The sequence below is a fragment of the Drosophila mojavensis genome, unplaced genomic scaffold, assembly GCF_018153725.1.
Source record: "Drosophila mojavensis isolate 15081-1352.22 unplaced genomic scaffold, ASM1815372v1 contig_36, whole genome shotgun sequence".
Taxonomy (NCBI): domain Eukaryota; kingdom Metazoa; phylum Arthropoda; class Insecta; order Diptera; family Drosophilidae; genus Drosophila; species Drosophila mojavensis.
Window position 1 is genome coordinate 23,568,795 of NW_025318858.1, and position 17,596 is coordinate 23,586,390.

General features: G+C 37.6%; 4 protein-coding genes across 4 annotated transcripts; 2 read left to right on the plus strand and 2 right to left on the minus strand.

Moving 5' to 3' along the window:
• The first annotated feature begins 11,131 nt into the window (after positions 1-11,131).
• On the plus strand, positions 11,132-12,447 carry LOC6577618 (transmembrane protein 231). The gene has a single exon (XM_002003533.4). The coding sequence runs from the start codon at positions 11,354-11,356 to the stop codon at positions 12,338-12,340; it is 987 nt and encodes a 328-aa protein (XP_002003569.3). The 5' UTR covers positions 11,132-11,353; the 3' UTR covers positions 12,341-12,447.
• Positions 12,406-13,424, minus strand: LOC6577619 (mitochondrial import inner membrane translocase subunit Tim21). The gene is made up of 3 exons (XM_002003534.4): positions 13,189-13,424; positions 12,724-13,133; positions 12,406-12,659 (listed from the first exon to the last, which is right to left on the minus strand). The coding sequence occupies exons 1-3, from the start codon at positions 13,316-13,318 to the stop codon at positions 12,495-12,497; spliced, it is 705 nt and encodes a 234-aa protein (XP_002003570.1). The 5' UTR covers positions 13,319-13,424; the 3' UTR covers positions 12,406-12,494.
• Positions 13,425-13,547: 123 nt separating this feature from the next.
• Positions 13,548-15,022, plus strand: LOC6577620 (thioredoxin domain-containing protein 17). Its single transcript, XM_002003535.4, has 3 exons — positions 13,548-13,879; positions 13,984-14,065; positions 14,740-15,022. The coding sequence occupies exons 1-3, from the start codon at positions 13,729-13,731 to the stop codon at positions 14,891-14,893; spliced, it is 387 nt and encodes a 128-aa protein (XP_002003571.4). The 5' UTR covers positions 13,548-13,728; the 3' UTR covers positions 14,894-15,022.
• On the minus strand, positions 14,907-17,525 carry LOC6577621 (vacuolar protein sorting-associated protein 52 homolog). The gene is made up of 6 exons (XM_002003536.2): positions 16,565-17,525; positions 16,295-16,510; positions 16,082-16,237; positions 15,887-16,005; positions 15,704-15,824; positions 14,907-15,648 (listed from the first exon to the last, which is right to left on the minus strand). The coding sequence occupies exons 1-6, from the start codon at positions 17,396-17,398 to the stop codon at positions 15,019-15,021; spliced, it is 2,076 nt and encodes a 691-aa protein (XP_002003572.2). The 5' UTR covers positions 17,399-17,525; the 3' UTR covers positions 14,907-15,018.
• Positions 17,526-17,596: the final 71 nt, after the last annotated feature.

A 17,596-nucleotide genomic window follows, 5' to 3' on the forward strand; every position in this document is an offset into this window, starting at 1 on the left:
TTATGCTATTCTTTAAATTGTTCTATTTTCTATCGTAAATCTTTCTTGCTATTCAATCCTATTTATTTGTTATTTATTTATTTCATATTTATATTCTCATTTTTTTTTTCCTCATTTCATGCTAAGTTTGTTTTATTTATTTCATTAATTTATTTAATTGTTCATTTTATTTAATATGATTATTATTATTATTATTATTTTTTTTTTATATATATTTATATATAGATATATATTTATATAGATTTAACTTATTAAATTTGGTTTATTTATCTACTTTATTTATTTATTTATTTATTTCTCTGTTTATTTTACCTCTTTTTTTTCATAATTTAGGTGAAATCATTTAGTTTAATTCACTTGGCAAACAAATAGATATAAATATAAAGAAAAATGGTCTTAATAATTTTATTTAAAAATGTGGTTGCAAAACAAATTATTTTAATTTAAAAAAAAAATATGCTTTGCTTCATTCTTGCATGCAATTATTTCCAAACATTATATTATTACTTGTTTTTTTTTTTTTTTTTTTTTTGTATATATTAATTCATGTAAAAAAAATATAATGGTTTGGGGTTGGGGGGAGTGGGAGTACAGGGTATCTTCCAGCACTTACATGATCTTTAGATTTTTTCACTCCAGCGATGAAAGGCCTTTCCTCGTGGTAGCTGTAGCGTGGCGTTGAGGTTACAAAAGAATATAGGGGCGGACAAACACACAGTTTTTTTCATTTTTTTTTTTCTTTTACCTTTACATTTTTTTACTTTTTTTTATATTTATATCTATTCAATTATTATTATTTTTTTCTTTCTTACTTTTTCGATTTTTTATTTATTTATTTTTTTTTTTTTAACAAAAATATTTTTTTCTTTTATTTTTTTGTTATACATTTATAATAATTAATAATAATTTCTTTTATTATTTCTTTTACTTCATGTTTTTTTTTTTTTTTTTTTTGCTTTTGGTATTGTTCTACTTTTATATGTGCATATATGTATCTATATATATATACATATATGTATATGATAAATTTTATTATTTCATTATTATGTTATTGATGTTTTTTTTTTTTTTTTTTTTTTTTTTTTTTACGTCATCGTATTTTTTTTTTCTATTTTCATGCTAGTTTTAAGTCGTGGGTTTTAATTTTACATTTTTCTTCTTTTAATTTGGTGAACTATTTTAGTTGCTAGTAGCAAAATTTTTACAGTGTACGTCACATATGTAATTGAAGTGTGGTTTTTGTTTTTTTTTTTTTTTCGTTTAGTTGATTATGGTAGAACTAGAGTTTTTGTTCTTGACTGTGTGTAGTTTTTTTTTTTCCACTTTTAGATTTTCGCGGCTTAGAGTTTTTGGGGTTAAAAGTTTTATAGGTTTAATTGTCACTATGCAATTTATGAGCCACGATTCACGTTTGTGTTTCCCCCGCCTGCTGTTGAAGTTCCTCCAGCCTTTCGATAAAGTTGCTGCGATCGATCTTGATGGGCCAAAAAAATTAAAACAGAGCCCGTGTCTAGGGCAGGCTTTTCTATATTGCCGTGCCCAAATTTGACACGGGCGTCAAGAAAAATTTGTTGCTGCGCTTTATTAATTATTGCAGCGCACGAGTTCCTCACCATATATGTATATATATTATATACATATATATATATGGATTTAGTGTAAAGTCGCAACGTGGAGTTCTAGAAAAAAGGGCTCAATTTTGCACTTTTTCGGCTTATATAGCTTTGGGTAGATAAAAGCTTACAGGTTTTATTGCCCCTAAAGTTGGCTGCACTAATATTTGTCGCTGCAGAATTCGCACAGCGCGACAAGATCAGCTGTTGCGCGTGCGCGACAACTTTTCGGCACCCACCGAAAGCTCTCAATGCAGCGCTGCAAGCACTGAAAAAGGTTCGCTGTACCTTTTCAAAGCTTTTGCAAGCGCGCGTACTTTTTGAACTATTTCTTTCGTTATTTTTATTTACCCTTATTTTTTTTGTTTGGCTTGCGACCATTACATGGGCTTTTTTCTTGTTTGAGCAAATTGCTGCATGATATTTTTATAGTTTTTTATTTTTTGTATTTTTTTTTTTTTGTATTTTTCTTAATGTTTTCCACACTTGGCGCTTTTATGGCAGTTATTATATATTCATTGATTAGATTTAACGATTTGTGGCGGCTTTGTTTGTCGCCAGGCGGGACAGCAAATATTAAAATTAAAACAAGTCATGTGCTTCAGCTTGAAGTGCCTTAATGATAATGAAGCTTGAAGTGCCTTAATGATACCCTGTAAAGTCACTGGAATTGCGGAGTGAATTGAGTTGTTTATGATTGGATTATGATTTGATGAGATGATGACTTATATTGATATAAATGGGTATTACGCTGATAGATGTTAAATATATATATATTTTTTTTCAATATCTTATATATTAAATTCATATTTGGCTTAAAGATTGAATATAAAATATTCCCAATATTCATTTACATTTATAAATTGTATTTACTTCCTTTATCTTATCATTGTATATACTTTTTCTTTTATTCATATTTTATTTATATTATGATTTTATTCATATAATAATTATTCCTTTAAATCTTATAGATTTTAAACATATTATATAAAACTAAAGTATCAACAGATAAGGCGCTTCAATAAATTTAGAAAAAATTTAATCATAAGCTTGTTAAATAGAGACTAGACTAGACTAGACTAGACATCCAGATATTATCTAACCCTTTTTTCATAGTTTACTTAAGTTTTCTTTCCTCTTTCTAATTCTAACTTCTAACTTAATTCATAATTATGCATTCTCAAATATCCAAGCCCAATATACCCCTCTTCAACTTTACATAGTAAATGCCTTCGTATATACAACATAAGCTTAAAAACTCGCATAGTATTGTTTATTCAGCTTCTTTGTTAGAGCTCAATGGCTCTTCATATACGATCTTAACATTGTTATTAACTTTTTATACCCTGAACCCATTTTCAATGGGAAATCAGGGTATAATGGTTTTGTTGAAATGTATGTAACAGGGAGAAGGAGGCGTGGCAGACCCCACAAAGTATATATATTCTTGATCAGGGTGACGAGCTGAGTTGATTTGGCCCTGTCCGTCTGTCTGTCCGTCTGTCCGTCTGTCCGTCTGTCCGTCTGTCCGTCTGTCCGTATGTATGAACGCGTCGATTTCAGAAGATATAAGAGCTAGAGACTTCAAATTTTTTTTAAAATGTCCGTAATTACAGCGCGCATATCAAGTTTATCATTAAAAATCGATAACTCATCTCGATCTTTTTTTATCGATAAAAAACCTTATCGAAACCCAGTTATAAAATTATATCTTCTACACCTTTATTGTTAGAGTCCCCAAATTTTTAATGTATGCTTATATGCAATTTATACAATTTCGGTTTTTGTTAAAATTTACCCCCCACCTCTAAATTCACCCCCTCACCCTCACTTTTGTAAAAAGCGTATTTCAAATACTAGAGACTTGTGCTTTGGCAATTACATGCATATTCATGTTATAATCATAATCTAAAAGTTTCATGAAGATCGTACATCCATAAAAAAAGTTATTAAACAATTAAGTTCTCATAGTAAGCGCACACTGCAGCCCATGCGTGTTTATGCGTGGTTGCTTGTGTGTGTATGTGTTTGTGTATGTGTGTGTGTATGTGTGTGTGTGTATGCGTTTGTGTATGTATGCGTGTTTGCGTACGTGCGTGTGTGTGTGTGTGTGTGCGTGTTTCTTGTGTAAGCTGAAAGTCGCGAAAAAGTATTGAAATATCTATTGTTCCAAGGGTTCAGGGGATCTCGTAGTCGAGCAGTCTCGACTAGAGCTTTCTTACTTGTTTTAACTTCTTTTTTTTTTTATATTTAATGCGCTTTGCCCTGCTGCTCCTCCAACTCCAACTCAGCTGCTCACCTCAACATATGCCCTAATTTGCTCTCCGCTATTATTTAAATGCCTCTAATTGCGGCCGCAACGCCCCGTATTAAATGTTTTTTGTTCCGAATTTGTTCATGCAATTGAAACCGCAGGCATGCAATGCAATATCCTAAATGAATATCCTTCGATCAGTGCTTAAAAACTTTAATTGCAGTTAAACAGCGAACAGCAACACAGAAAAAAAAAAATGTAAAATACTTCAATTTGGAACATTTGGTCACAGGGCACGCCCAGCAAAAGCAACGGCAGCCGTTACAATCGACTGGCAAAAGGTGAGAAAAGTATTACACAAAAGGCGGACCAAAAAAGTGCCCAAAAATAAAACAAAAACAAAAAGGTGGCCCGGCCTCAACAAACCGCAAATTACATGCACATGTCTAAGGACCCGAGAAAAAAAGGTCTTCCCTTCTAATTCCTGGCCAGCCGAGAGAGAGCCCAGCGCCGTGTGCGTCCATTTCAGTTGTCTCCACTTATCATTTCGCCTGGAAGCCTCGCCTCGCCTCGCCTCCGACATCGCTTCCGCCTCGCAGCTTCCAGCTCCCAGTTTCTGACTTCCAACTGGCCGTTCGCAGCTCCCGTTGGAGCCGTTTAGAAAAGCGTTGCGAATGCGAAGCTGTCAGTCTCCAACCTGAACAGGTGTGCGCTGAGGGAGGCGCGAAACATAACAAAATAAACAAGCCAAAGTGCAACAGTGGCAAATGATCGGCTAAGAGATGCCCTATGAGTATATCTGAATGATTAGGTTATTTGCTGTATAAGTATGTAAATGAGATGTATATATTCATGTATGTGTCATCGATACTTATTAATTTAGTAAACACTAAGCTTGTTTTCGAATATTATATCATTATTAAAATCAGCGAGATTTCATTTGATTCTGCATATAGAAGCTATTAGATAAATTATAATCTTAGAATATCAGAAATTACTAGATGGAATCTAAGATATCTAAATATTTAAATTTTCCAAAAGGATAGAGCAAATTATCAATAAATCCTTCAAGATGGATAGACTGAACTGGAAACTCTATATTTATCGAGCATTGTCACATATAAAGTTGATTGTTTATAAATAAATATCCGCATTCTGTACCATCACACCCACTTCTATCAATTGCCCCCCACAATTACAGGGTATTCAAAAAAAAAAAAAGAACGCAAACAAATGTCTAACAAATGCGGATAACAAACTGTCAAAGTTTTGCGCTTATTACCCAAACAGCATAAAAAAACAGAGCAATAAAAAAATTGGAAACTGCACTTGTACATATTTGTATTTGCATGACATGATGTCCGGCGCCGGACTCAGCTCCACAGCCCCCACACAGCTCCGCCCCCGTGCGATTCCCTACACAACATGGACAGTTGTCATCTGTGTTGCTGTGTGCCCAGCGGGACGCGTTGGCGCTTTGTGCAGTTCGCGTAGTTGTTATACCCTGTAAGCAAGTGGAGATCAAGAGGGTATACATGTAACCTAGTTCATGAAAAGCCAAAAAAAAAAAACAAACAAAAATACAAGTATGACTTTAGAAGACAATTTGGTTGGATATCGAAAGACACAAATGAAATTAAGAAAGAGAGAGAAGGAAAGTGAAATATAGTTACATAGCTTGAGCTAGAGCAAAAGACAGCGCAATAGAGGATGTGAGAGAGAAAGAGAGAGGCAAACCTACCGAAAATATTGATGAAAGGATATTGACTTGAATATATATTTTTAAAATAATAAATAGATATTAACGGAAAGTTAATATTGTCATAAGTAAGGATATATATAAATGAATATATATTTTATGATACAAAAATCGGTATACAAGATGTTAAATACATCTTCCTATTTCCTATGTCATATCAATTACCTACTATACTTCCACAAAACCAATAAATATCTTAGGACATTTTCGATTTAGTCCGTAAGCCTTAATGAGTTAGAAGATGCCAACTTAGTATGCCCATTATAGTAAACTAGTTAAGTAATACATCACATCTTAACATAGACTCTTCACTCTAAGCCATGATCCATAGCTAAAGGGTAACTGTTAGTGGAGCTTTTCGTCTCCTCGCTGTCTCTTACACGTTTCCGCGGTTATTTTCAACTTGGTTTTCCTTTATTTTCTTTTATGTGAAGTTGTCTGCCAACTGCGCAGATTTTTCATAGCGCATCTGACTGCCAGTTGTCATTCGGTTGAAATTGTATTTTTATTTTGGATTTTCCATTTGATATGCATTGAAAATGTTGAAAGTATTTGGAATGCGTTATTATTTATGAGCGCGACAGCTAAGATATATTCTGAACCTTAGTTGAACAAAAATCTATGGTTGTATATATATACATACATCTATTTGTAAAGGGTAGGTATGATATATAAATATACATATTTATATAGTATGTAGATTATAAAGATCTTTGGTAGATTATAGATATAACGAATTTTCGTTAGAAAATAGAAATCTGATAAGTTCTATAACAGTATATTATGCTAAAATATATCATAAATAAATTTTAGAGTCGGAATATTATATTTATATTCAATATTTTTTATTTAATTAATTTATTAGTTTTTGCTTTTAAAATATGTAAAACCTCAAAAAATCATGTCAAAATAAAATATGTAATTATTTTAAATATAAAATTTAAATGAATTTTTAATAAGTATTATTATTTTGCAGTAGTTTCTAGTATTATATTTTAAAGTAGTTTTCATAGTATTTTCCCGTATTTTTCAAATAATGCCAATATTATGTACGCAATTTATTAATTTTGACTATTTATTTAAAATTGTTCGACTTACATTATTTTATAAGCCCCAAGTATTAAAGCTTTACTAGTTGAATACAAAAGTTAAATGGCGTCACTCCCCCAAATTTGAGTTAGATATTTGGCATCAACACATCTTGGCCAAGAGAGCCAGCCAAGAAAGTTAGCATATTGTTGTAAATTCATGTTCATGTTTAGCGCTTACAACATTTTGCATGGCAAATATATGCAGAGCATTATAATAAACTTTCAACAGATATGGTGTGATTACAGTTGCCTGCAGCAGAACGAACAGGACGAACAGAACGAACAGGACGAACAGGACTCAGCTCAACTCAACTCAACTCAGGCAATTGTCATTTATATAAAATGAAAAATGAAAATTATATAAAAGACAACCCTCTACTCACAGACACATAGAAACACACACACACAACCACACACACAACCACACACCCAACCACACACACACAAATACACGCACACAGACATAAACTTTTGCTGAAGCTCATCAAAAATGTTGCTTCAACACGAAGCAGCACACAAAATGGCGACAAAAGCTGAGAAGCGCACAGAGTGTATGAGAAGGAGAGTGAGTGTGTGTGTGGGAGTGAGACAGAGCATTGCCCGCAGTGGAGACAGCACGAGAAATGAGTCCCATGTCTTTCATTAAAACTTTCGGCAAATTATCGGGTAACATATGCTTGCGGCCTGATTGTCAAATATATATATATATATATATATGTGTGTATGTATGTATATGTATGTATATATATGTGTATATGCTAGTGTTGAGCACTTTACTCCTGCGTCTGCCTCTTCCTACCTCCCCCCACCCTCTCTCTCCCTCTCTCTTTGCAGGCACCTAGCACAACTACCCCTCTCATTCGTATGATTGTCTGTGTGTAACACTTTAGCGCTTGAGTGTTGTAAGGGGAATTATGAGCACATACATACGTACACATCCACATATAATATAAATATTAAAGCAACTTTCTCAACGTTCATACATTTTTCTTTGATTTCCTTGGGGATACTAACTAAATATACCAAAGAACAAAAAAAAAGGGGGGGACGCACAATTTCCCCTTCGTTTTTCCAGCATCCAGCCGAAAGGGGCTTGACAAGCCCACTAGGTGAAAAGATGAGAAAAAAAAGTGCACAAAAATAAAAAGGGAAATCAAATAAATTCGCGCAGGCGTTGTAATTTTAGAAAAGCAAAATAAAAAAAAAAAACAACAAAAACAAACGGGACTCTCTGCACTCTAATAAAATTCGCCAGCCGAAACGTTTTCAGCTGAGCTGCGCTAGGTTGGGTGGCCGAAAGGACATTAGTAGTCCTATGTTAATTTGGTGCGCCTAATAAACTGCTACTTTTTACCCCACACACACACACACACACACCAATACACAACACGCCCACCTGTATTTGCCTGGCCACCAGCCGCCCGCCCCCTCCTCCCTCTGGCGTGGCTGTGCAAATTTGGCACTTCAACAGCTCCTTTGCGGCAAACGGCGTCACGTACGCGCAGCCAAGTGAAAGCTGAAATTTTCGTTGAAAAAGGATATATGGGCGCAGAGCTGGCGTTGTCCTGGCTGCGTGCCTCGCATATCAAATGTGCGTCAAGGTGTGACTGTGTGGGGGCTGTGTTTGTGTCTGTGTGTAGTTGGGCATATGTATATATGTATGTATGTATGTATATTCGGCATCTTGACTGTATATGCGGCAGGAGAGTATATTAGTTTTCTCTTTTCCTTTTGATTTTTTAGCTCTTCTTTCAGTTGCTTTAAATGTGAAATGTTAGCTTTGTGCGCATTATCCAGCAGTGTTCATTTATCTATTTATCCATCATCCATATTAATTATCATCGAACTAGCTTCCCTAGGAATCCATCATCGTTTATATATCGTCCGCCCATTGCTAGACCCTTTGGGTTTTCCACCTGGCCTATTTGAGCAGCCAACATATTCTAAATCTGTCCCTTGATTAATATAGTAGAGCATTACGCAGTCGTGTTCAACTCTTGCGTAAGACAGTTGTAAAAATATTGATTTTTCTTTTCTTAAACCCCATTTTTTCTCCCAATTTTTTTTTTTTTTTTTTTTATACCCTGAACCCATTTTCAATGGGAAATCAGGGTATAATGGTTTTGTTGAAATGTATGTAACAGGCAGAAGGAGGCGTGGCAGACCCCACAAAGTATATATATTCTTGATCAGGGCGACGAGCTGAGTTGATTTGGCCCTGTCCGTCTGTCTGTCCGTCTGTCCGTCCGTCCGTCTGTCCGTCTGTCCGTCTGTCCGTATGTATGAACGCGTCGATTTCAGAAGATATAAGAGCTAGAGACTTCAAATTCTTTTTAAAATGTTCGTAATTACAGCGCGCATATCAAGTTTATCATTAAAAATCGATAACTCATCCCGATCTTTTTTTATCGATAAAAAAACCTTATCGAAAACCAGTTATAAAATTATATCTTCTACACCTTTATTGCTAGAGTCTCCAAATTTTTAATGTATGCCTATATGCAATTTATACAATTTCGGTTTTTGTTAAAATTTACCCCCCACCCTTAAATTCACGCCCTCACCCTCACTTTTGTAAAAAGCGTATTTCAAATACTAGAGACTTGTGCTTTGGCAATTACATGCATATCCATGTCATAATCATAATCTGAAAGTTTCATGAAGATCGTACGTCCACAAAAGTTAATAAGCAATTAAGTTCTCATAGTAAGCGCTCACTGCCGCCCATGCGTGTTTATGTGTGTGTGTATATGTATGTAATTGTTTGTGTATGTGTGTGTGTGTGTATGTGTGTATGTATGTGTGTGTATGTATGCCTGTGTGTGCGTGCGTGCGTGCGTGTGTGTGTGTGTGTGCGTGTTTCTTGTGTAAGCTGAAAGACGCGAAAAATTATTGAAATAGCTATTACTCCAAGGGTTCAGGGGATCTCGTAGTCGAGTAGTCTCGACTAGAGCTTTCTTACTTGTTTTTAGTAAAGCTGTAAGCTCGCTTTCAATCTGTTGTGTGAGTGTGTTTTGGGGGTATTACAGCGAATCAATCAAATAACATTTCATATTTCATGCACACACTTGGCAACCCTGTCCAACTGTCAAACACATGTAACTGTCAAAGAGTGCTGCGGTTTATTTATTTATTTATTCATCATATTTCTTAACTGCTTTTTCTTAGTTTTGACAAGAGCATGTCCATCAGCAAAGTCGCAGCACACCTATCACAAAAAAAAAGAGGAATATTTATATAAATGTATAAGAAAATATATTCAAGCAGGCGATATTTAACTGACATATCACGCAGACGACAATCCAGGATGAAGCAAATGCCTAAGTTACGAAAGTAAACAGTAAACAGTTGCACAACAACTTGACAATGGAATGTCAAAAGAATAAATAAAAATATATATTTTAATACATATTGTAAGCCTTGTCACAGCTCAGATTGGCAAAGTCAATGTTTTTGAGGACTCATTTAAACAGATTCAAGTCAAAAGAAAAGAGAATTTTTCTGTTTCTTTTTTGAGTTATGTCTAAAGGAATTCAATCATTTATAATATGATATAAATTGTAAATTAATAATTAATATAATAAATTGTAAATTGTAAATATAACATAAATTACAGGAAATAGAGCACACTGAAAACATTGCCAAAGTTTTTTAAAGAACTAGTTCACAAGAACGGCTTTTAAACTGTGATTCAGTCAGTAAAGTAAAGAGTTACGAGTATTTCTTTCACTTAACTGAAATCAATAGCAGCTGAAAACTTGAACAGTGCACGCATCCGCCTTAAGAATCGCCTCGAATCGGACGTTGCCAATCGCTTTATTAGTGAACTGGCCAACACGACTCTGGTCAATTATTTAGCTGACTCCGTTCGTCAATTGATCCTCAGCGAAATGCATCCGTTCCGGCCATATTCAGCTTAAGCATAAGCCGATACAGCAAAAGTATTGATTGCACATAATTATGGGATTCTTGCAACGAGACACCCCGATTTCCAACAACAGAAGCTGCAGCCCACATCGACCAAAAACCAAAATGTGAAAAGTAAATTTTTTTTTTTTGACTTGAGCAACATTTACGCAAATTTAAATGAAGTAACTGGTTTTCGACTGAAACGCATAAAAATCGGAAGTTGGAACTTTAAATTTAATGCGCTTACTTTAAAGAGTGTTGAAAGCGCTGTGATCAAATTGCCAGCAAGCGTGTCATGCAGTGAGATAGTTACAAAAAAAAAACAAGAAAGAGATCAAGTTTTTGGCAAATTGCTTTTAATCATTGCATTTTTTAAACGACTTTTAAAATAACGCTCATTTGAGCTGCTCCACACTTAACGAAGTTGCAGCCAGCTTAACGAAAAAATTCAGAAATACATAAACAAATAGCTACAAAACTTGTGAAATAGACACTTACCCCGCGTATGACCTGTCAGACACTACCACAAATTTAACGAGGCGTGCTATCTGTCGCAAGCTGACAGCTATGAGATATCTGAAATCGTCGGCAACCGTTTTGAGCAATAGATGGCGCCACTTGACAGACGTTGCCCAGCAACGAATTTGAATTAAATCAAAACACAACTTGACAATTGCAAATTTTGCTTCGACAGTCGAATATCAGTTGAGAAAATTGAGTAATCAAGATGAAATTCATACCGCTGCACACCACAAACACGGCCATTGTGTACAAGAACTCACTATGTTCGCTCGCCTCGCTGCTGGTGCTCGTCTTTATAGCCCTCTCCGTAATGCTGCCCGTCTTATTGGTTTCTCTTCTGAGTCCCTACTCCGGCATATCAGAATCGCGCGTGTTATATGAGCAGCCGGACCTGAAGTTTAAGTATCAGTATATATTTGTGGCTCACGTGGAGTCGTCGCAGGACAATGAGTCGCTAGAATCGTCCTTTCTGGCCTGCAGCAGCTTCGCCAACTTCAATGCACGCGTGCAAAACTTTTCGAGCCGCTGCGAGGCGAGCAAATATTGGACACAGGACCTGGACTACGATACGGTAACGGATCGCGTGCACTTTCAGCTGGAGCTGCAGCAGCTGCCTGCACCTCTGATAAACTTCGATTTGCTGCTGTTCTTCGAGGGGCAGCTGCGCCACAAATGCCTCCTTAATCCGCCCGCTGTGCTGGCGCATCAACTACAAATGCCGCATGCAGTGCGGCTCCAGAACGGACACATCCAGCTGAAAGGCGAACTCAAGCTGAAGCAATTTGTGGAGTTCACCTGCCCGTTTCCGGGACGTAACTTGCAGACCCACTTCCGCCAGGTGCAACTAGACACGAGCAACAGCTTGGCGGACATTTCACAATACAAAATGGAATCGCTGCTGGCCCAGGTGAAAGCTAATCCGGCCTACTTCCAGCTGGCTGTGCAGGAAACTTATTACAGGACCGCACCGCCACGCTTAACTCCCGGCCTAACCATCGACCTGGAGCTGGATGTGCTGCAGTTGCCGGCACGCTATCATTTGAGCATTTGGGAACGTCTTGGACAGTTCTGGTTGTATTTTGCGTCATTCTTTGGAATTTCATTTTACATTATGAACAAGCTGAAGGATTTTCTATTCGGACGCCATATCGTTCGCTCTTGGGAGATAATTCCATGGAAGAAGCTCTACTGACACGAGTCGGGCGCCATTCTAGAAATGGACAATTTCTCCATAGGCGAATGAGACACTTTTCCCAATTTCAGTCAATGTGTACATTAAATAACAAATCATACATGAAATTTTAAGTGTTTGTGTTGGATTATGGATTATGGTGGCTCTAGCTCTCCTATTTGTCGCGGCTGTTGGACATGAGGGCCAAATTGCCAAAGCCCGATTGGGCACGATCCGGCGTAGGATCATAGGCACGATTATCCGCCAGGACGATTGTGGTGCGTGGGTAATGATCTAATTGAACAAATAAATAACGGAACTCCAGCTGTCCCTTTGAGTCCTGCATTGAAAACAATAGTAGAAGATTATATATAACTCTTAAGATCTCTAGTTAGAGTGCGCACCCTTCTTGCTTCTAACTGTACGGTTGCCTTGTTTCGTAGTCCCTGCACATAGAACTGCATGCGCATGTGGGGCACTCCATTCCGCTCAAAGCTGGTGTGGGCCACATGCTGACGACGACCACGACGCGACGTCTCACCAAAGCCCTTGATGGGTGCTCCAATGGCATCCTGAACACGGGGATCATCAACGACTATTTGCAATGCCTTGGAATATATATTGCACGAACTCTCCTTGGAGAAGAGCTCGCGGAAAATGGCATAAAACATAATGCCCGTTACACCGAGTCCGGCCAAAATGATAGCCGTATAACTGGCCGTCTTAGTGTTCTCTTTGATCTTCTCGCCGATGGGTCGAACATCAGTAGACACATTACTACCTCCTCCGCTAGACTCCTGGAGTGCGCCACCATCTAACAAAATGATTTATTAGCCCAGTGTCACTTTCTTATTTTGGGAATTACAAACTGCTTTTCGCTTGCTGCGCTACGGAATTGCTCAAATGCAACGCTGCAAGAGATCGAAGCCGTGTGGTTGTGGGCAACAGCATCGTTTTCCTGTGCAGCAATAAACTGCGCAGTAGTATTGACTGTGCCATGTTTTGAGTAAAATAATTATCTAAACCAAATTATAAAGCAAACTGCCGTGAGTGTGAATAACAAAATATAAGTCGAACATCTGTTTTGATGAATTCGGTGATGAGTAAATTAACGATATATTTTATATAATCCATAGCAGCTATCGATGCACTTCAGAGGCGGCACTGTTTCTGTTCTTTTCTTACCCCATAGAGCATATCGGTAATTCAACTACTAACAGAGTATGCTATCGATAAGCAAACGTTGACTCTCATGATAACAAAATTAAGGCGATATAAAACAATAAGCTCGTAACATTTCTATACCAGTTACTTAAAAGTGCTCAATCACGTCGCCATCAACGCTCGTCCGGCATATCGTCAAGCGTACACTCGCAGGCGGTGTTAATAAATTAAAACAAGGCAAAATTATGGTCATAACACACAATGTTAAGGGCTACGAAGAGTTCTCCAAAAAAATGGAGGAACTAGAAACCGGTGACGGCAACAACCAAGTGCATGTCCTCTTCAGTGGTGGCAAAGACGAAAATGGCGAGAGCTGGTGTCCATATTGTGTCAAGGGTAATATGCAATGATGTCTAGTGGTTAACCGCAAAAAGCATACAATTACAAATTTAATTATTGAATTCCCAAATGGTTAATTTATACGTGCTCTACTCCCACAGCTGAACCGGTGATACATGATGCATTGAAGAAGGCCCCTGAAAACTCCCACTTTGTGCATGTCGATGTTGGCGAGCGTTCATAGTAAGTTGTAATATAATCATAGTTTTCAAACAAGTGACAGCTGACAGTTTCGCGGTGCCGAATATTTAATGCCCTTGCAAAAATGTTGCAAATGAAAATGAATTTTCTGCTTATTTGAATAAGATCAATACGTGATTCGTATAAGATTTAAATAGTATTCCAATTGGAATATGAAATACTTTTTATTGAATTAGTATTTATATTCGTATAATTTTGTTCCTCCATCTAAATGTTATAATAATCTGACGTGGCCCCTTGTACATGTTGATGCTGGCTACCACAGAACAAAGCTCCATGAAATTAGCTCAGAAGGGCGCTCATACCAGCCATATATTTCGAGCTAATAATTTACGTTAACTGCACAAGAGTATAATTAAATGTTGACCACTGTACAAAAATATATACGTACGGCTTGTTGTTTCAAAGTTATGAGGTCTGTCGACGATAACTCTCAAGAACATTTTACAGCACCTCTAATATAAATGCGAATGTGCACATATATGTGTAAGCATTTGTGTTGTGCATGTTGTCACGCCCATTAAGTTAGTGATAAACATTCAATTTAGCAAGACTGGCTGACTGTTTAAATAACTTTCTTTTGGTCTGCTTTTTATCTTTATATGGAACTCGTAAAGAATATGAGCGAATTATTTAATGAGATTATGATATTGCAGCTGGAAAGACTTGAACTGTCCATTCCGCAAGGATCCCAACACCCATCTGATTTTCTTGCCAACACTGCTGCGCTGGAAGTCGCCTCAGCGATTGGACGGCGAGCGGTGCTCCAACAAGGATCTGGTTGAGATGATGTTCGAGGATGAGGAATGATTACACAAGCAACTCCAAATTGATGGCAGCCTCCATTGCACATACTTACAACAGTTGTCGTATATTTTATTTTTGGAATGTTTCGCAATGCACGCATTATAATTAAAACATTTTAAATTGTCACTTCAATAGTTGCTTTTGTACTTCTTGATCTCGACCATAACCACATGGATATTGGTTAGTTGGGCGCGCGCATTTGGCGTCAACAATTTGTGAAAACGATGATAATATTGGACCAAACTGGCAAGCGCCAATTGCAGCAGTTGAGAGCCGGTCAATAGGGATGGGAACGATAGAAGCACCTCGCGATTGAGCTCCTCTAAAGATTTTTTCCAATTTGCTGAGAAACTGGCCACTAGAGCAAGACTACGTCTCTCCTGCTTACGTAGCTCATCGGCTTGATCCTTTTCCACATACTGCTCGCCCTCTTTGACAAACTGAATTATGCCTCCGAAGTGTGGCGCCAAGATCTCGTCCACATATTCAGCGCTGCGCGCATTCAACTGCTCACGAAACGCTTCAGCCTCTTTGGAGTTGTCGCGCGTATGCTCCATGAGCACGCCAAGCACTAGATCATAGTTATTGATCAAATAAATAAGCTGATCCTTGCGTGTGGCGAATATTGCAGCCATACGCAAAATGAAGCATTCGACTTCATTTTGCAGCTCCAGCAGCAGTCGACTGACCAGCTCATTGGGAAAGTGCTCCGAGATTCCAACAATGGCGGCACTAAATTCAGCATAGCGACGCGTTATCTGAAAGGAAAAGGATTTAGATTAACAAAGATTAGCTAGGAAATCTTACTCGTACATAATGTGGACCCATTTCCTTGTTGAACTTTGTGGGATCACAGTCGTGAATGCTCTGAATGTTTAGGCGAAACACGTACTCAAAACGTGGCCAAATAACTGCTTGCAAAGAGTCCCAGTATCTAAACAGAAATAAAAGGACATAGATGATATCATATATATATATATAGTATAGTATACTGACTTATCCAGTGCTGGCACACAGCGCTTGTGGCACATGAGCTGATAGCGAAAGATTAGGTGTATGCAAAGGAACATGGCAATAGTATCGTAGCAATCATGTATAGAGGTTTCCAGATTTTTCTTAAAAAAATAAAAATAAAAATAACAGCCAATTAACGATATTAATAAACTAGACATCGATTCAGCCTTAACATACAATCATCAAGGTTAACGTTTTGCCCATAATCTGATTGAAGAGATCCTGCGCTTGGGTGTTGCGCACCATAAAGAATTCAGTTACAAATAAATACTCTCGGCACGCATTGTCAACCAAGGCATATTGTTCCGAGCGGAACAGCGCCTCCGGCGTGTACTATAAAGGAAAAAATATATTAAAATAAAGTCGTATGCCAGCATTCTAGGGGCTTACGCGATTCTTGAGCTGTGCATGGGGCACTATAATTGGCGCCTCTAGCTGCTGGTTAAGTATGTCGCCGCGTTTGCCAATGGTAAAGATTGTGCTCTTATGCTTGAGACTCGTTGTCTTGGAAAACAGACCCTTGGAAGCGTTGTCCTCGATGCCCATTAGATCATCCTTGGTGCAGGATTCCTCAAATTTAAGGCTTGACAGGCGTGTCGAGTAGCTCTACGAACAAACGACAGATATTTAATTGAATCAATATCTATTCATTTAACTTACTTTGAAATAGCTATAGTAGATTTTTCCCATAGTATCGATGTATTCGCTGCATATCTCCTGGGCGACATGGCGCTCGTTGGACAATATGAACTCGAAGAAGAACTTATGCTTCAGCATCGCATTCTGCGATATCTGATAGTTGGTCATGGGCTTGCGAAACTTGTAGATCTGTTCGAGCAGATAGCTGCGTATCTTGGACATGGCTTTGAGGCGCAGCTTGTGCAGAACATCACTCACATCGCTCGTTGATTTCGATTCCTTAAAGCTTAGCTCCTTGACCAGCGACAGCTTATGGTTCAGCACATTCAGTTGGGTGCTGAATTCACGCTCTGTCACAGGCGTGTCCATTATTATGTTAATCATCTCCTCCGAGACGGCCATGTCCTCGATGAACTGTGACAGCTGCGCTTTAACCGACTGCCTGTTGGTCAATTGCAAAGACATGGACACGGACTTGCGTTGCAGCTGTGTTATTTCGGTGCTGATGTTGTTGAGCACGCTTTGGAAACTCATCAGCATGTTCTCCATGCGTTCCAGCACCTCATCACAGTCATTGATTTGATTGTGCAGATTAGCAATGTTCTGCGACTCGGCAATGTAATCCTCAATTGATTTGTTCTCCACATCCTTGAACTCCTTTTCAATTTGACGCGAATATTGGCGCAGATCTGTCGTGTTCTTTAGGATCTCGCGCACCTCGTCGTTGTCGAGGGACGCTTCTTTAAGAGCGTCCATTGTGTACGAGAAGTGCCAAATCAGAATTGGGTGTAGTTTTTTTTTTTCGATGTTATTTATCCATATGTTGATAAGGCCAGGTATGCTGTTCGCACACATAGTGAAATCACTCTACGATGCCAACGAATCGAATTTTATATGCATAATGCATAATGCATAGATTACTGATTACCACTAATTGATCATTTAATAAGATTTTACTATTTTTATAGAATAGTTCTTTTTTATTAAAGTTATTTAAATTGACCTGCATACCAGGCCTAGCTCGCAAGCAGCTGTTCGGTGTTGCTTCTATCG

What these genes read in the sequence shown, in the direction of transcription:
- LOC6577618 (XM_002003533.4), top strand. Translation starts at nt 11,354, where the DNA reads ATGAAATTCATACCGCTGCACACCACAAACACGGCCATTGTGTACAAG.
- LOC6577619 (XM_002003534.4), bottom strand. Translation starts at nt 13,318, where the DNA reads ATGGCACAGTCAATACTACTGCGCAGTTTATTGCTGCACAGGAAAACG. An exon ending in AGCGCAGCAAGCGAAAAGCA is followed by an intron (nt 13,134 to 13,188) that starts GTTTGTAATTCC and finishes TCATTTTGTTAG; the next exon opens with ATGGTGGCGCACTCCAGGAG. An exon ending in TACAGTTAGAAGCAAGAAGG is followed by an intron (nt 12,660 to 12,723) that starts GTGCGCACTCTA and finishes TTTTCAATGCAG; the next exon opens with GACTCAAAGGGACAGCTGGA.
- LOC6577620 (XM_002003535.4), top strand. Translation starts at nt 13,729, where the DNA reads ATGGTCATAACACACAATGTTAAGGGCTACGAAGAGTTCTCCAAAAAA. An exon ending in GTGTCCATATTGTGTCAAGG is followed by an intron (nt 13,880 to 13,983) that starts GTAATATGCAAT and finishes CTACTCCCACAG; the next exon opens with CTGAACCGGTGATACATGAT. An exon ending in GATGTTGGCGAGCGTTCATA is followed by an intron (nt 14,066 to 14,739) that starts GTAAGTTGTAAT and finishes ATGATATTGCAG; the next exon opens with CTGGAAAGACTTGAACTGTC.
- LOC6577621 (XM_002003536.2), bottom strand. Translation starts at nt 17,398, where the DNA reads ATGTGTGCGAACAGCATACCTGGCCTTATCAACATATGGATAAATAAC. An exon ending in ATGCACAGCTCAAGAATCGC is followed by an intron (nt 16,238 to 16,294) that starts GTAAGCCCCTAG and finishes TTTCCTTTATAG; the next exon opens with TACACGCCGGAGGCGCTGTT. An exon ending in AAACGTTAACCTTGATGATT is followed by an intron (nt 16,006 to 16,081) that starts GTATGTTAAGGC and finishes TATTTTTTTAAG; the next exon opens with AAAAATCTGGAAACCTCTAT.